The sequence below is a fragment of the Malurus melanocephalus genome, unplaced genomic scaffold (genome assembly GCF_030028575.1).
Source record: "Malurus melanocephalus ecotype Western Australia unplaced genomic scaffold, MMel_1.1 scaffold_3709, whole genome shotgun sequence".
Taxonomy (NCBI): Eukaryota; Metazoa; Chordata; class Aves; order Passeriformes; family Maluridae; genus Malurus; species Malurus melanocephalus.
The window spans coordinates 1-2,241 of NW_026626941.1; the positions used below are offsets into that span (position 1 = coordinate 1).

General features: G+C 48.5%; 1 protein-coding gene across 1 annotated transcript in view; it reads right to left on the reverse strand.

The window, feature by feature from the left end:
- Positions 1-908: 908 nt before the first annotated feature.
- The window catches only part of LOC130588194 (methanethiol oxidase-like), a gene marked incomplete at its 5' end in the record, with an annotated part of 4,154 nt that continues 2,821 nt past the window's right edge, over positions 909-2,241 (reverse strand). The window contains one exon of the mRNA XM_057389146.1: positions 909-1,455. Coding sequence (XP_057245129.1) covers positions 1,237-1,455 — 219 coding nt within the window. The remainder of the gene's footprint in view (positions 1,456-2,241) is intronic.

A 2,241-nucleotide genomic window follows, 5' to 3' on the forward strand; every position in this document is an offset into this window, starting at 1 on the left:
CCCCTTCCCCTCCAGACCCCAATAAAGCCGTTCCCGCAGCAGCCGCAGTTTCTCGAGTCTCATTCCCGGTTCATCCCGGGCCAAACGAGCCCGGTTTGCCCGGGGCTGGGCAATCCCGGGACAGGCACGGTTCCGTCAGGGTTCTGGGAGAAATTCCCTTGGCTTCTTCTTTAGTGGTGGATTTTATCCCTATTTTTCCTCTCTTTTATCCCTATTTTCCTCTATTTTATCTCTATACAGCAAAAAATGATGGGAAAAAAGCAGGAAAATCACTTCAAGTGCCTTTTCCAATGGAAAAGTCCCACTTTTAGTCAAAATACAGCAAAAAAAAGATGGAAAAAATGTTGGAAAATGATTGTTTTGTAAAGCACAAAATACTGAAAAGGGTCAAAAACCTTGAAAAAAGAGGGTTTGGGGTTTCCTAAAAAAATAAATACAAAACTTTTAGCTGCTGGAAGAAGAATTTTATTTGAAATTTTGATTTTCATCAGTGCACAAAGAGATGATTTTTTGAGAATCCGCTCAGAAATTGGGAATTTAGGGAACAGATAAAGCTCCGGGAGTCCCAAATTCCCAGGATAGAAAAAGGATAAAAAATGGGATAAATCCCGAATTCCCAAGATCACAGCCAGATGTCGGAGGTGCAGTTCCCCATTCCCAAATTCCCAATCCCAATCCCAAATTCCCAATCCCAAATTCCCCAATCACAGCCAGATGTCGGAGGTGCATTCCCCATTCCCCAATCCCAATCCCAAATTCCCAATCCCAAATCCCAAATCACAGCCAGATGTCGGAGGTGCAGTCGCCCATTCCCCATTCCCAAATCCCCCAATCCCAAATTCCCAATCCCAAATCCCAAATTTCCAATCACACCCAGATGTCGGAGATGCAGTTCCCCATTCCCCCAATCCCAAATTCCCAATCCCAAATTCCCAATCCCAAATCACAGCCAGATGTCGGAGGTGCAGTCGTCCATTCCCAAATTCCCAATCCCAAATTCCCAATCCCAATCACACCCAGATGTCAGAGGTGCATTCCCCAATCCCAAATTCCCAATCCCAAATCCCAATCACAGCCAGATGTCGGAGGTGGAATCCCCATTCCCCAATCCCAAATTCCCAATCCCAAATTCCCAATCCCAAATTCCCAAATCACAGCCAGATGTCGGAGGTGCAGTCCCCCATTCCCAAATTCCCAAATCCCAAATTCCCAATCCCAAATTCCCAAATTCCCAAATCACAGCCAGATGTCGGAGGTGCAGTCGCCCCCCGGGTACCGCATCTCGTGGGCCAGGCAGGGTCCCAGGGGCTCCTTCCCAAAATCCACCAGGAATTTGGGATTCACGGCCAATCCCCCCCTGGCCGTGTCCACGTCGAGCTGGAGCAGCACCGAGCCCTCCCTGGAAATGGGACGGGAAAAAGGGTCAGGAAAAGGGGTTGGGATTGGGAAAAAGGGTCAGGAAAAGGGGTTGGGAAAATGGAGTGGGATTGGGAAAAGGGTCGGGAAAAAGGGTCGGGAAAAGGGTCAGGAAATGGGGTTGGAGGTGGGGAAAAGGGTTGGGAAAAGGGATTGGAAAAAGGGGATGGGATTGGGAAAAGGGGTTCAGAAAAGGGGTTGGGTTAGGAAAAGGGTTTGGGATTGGGAAAAGGGTTTGGGAAAAGGGTTTGGGAAAAGGGATTGAGATTGGGAAAAGGGTTTGGGAAAAGGTTTGGGGCTGGGAAAAGGGTTTGGGGAAAGGGATTGGGATTGGGAAAAGGGTTTGGGAAAAGGGATTGGGGTTGGGAAAAGGGTTTGGGAAAAGGGATTGGGATTGGGAAAAAGGGTTTGGGAAAAGGGATTGGGGTTGGGAAAAGGTTTGGGAAAAGAGTTTGGGATTGGGAAAAAGGAATGGGAAAAGGGATTGGGATTGGGAAAGGGTTTGGGATTGGGAAAGGGTTTGGGAAAAGGGTTTGGGATTGGGAAAAGGGTTTGGGAAAAGGGATTGGGATTGGGAAAAGGGTTTGGGAAAAGGGCTTGGGGCTGGGAAAGGGTTTGGGAAAAGGGATTGGGGTTGGGAAAAAGGGTTTGGGAAAAGGGATTGGGGTTGGGAAAAGGGTTTGGGAAAAGGGATTTGGACTGGGAAAGGGCTTGGGAAAGGAGATTTGGATTGGGAAAAGGGTTTGGGAAAAGGGATTGGGGTCGGGAAAAGGGTTTGGGAAAAGGGATTGGGGTCGGGAAAAGGGTTTGGGAAAAGGGATTGGG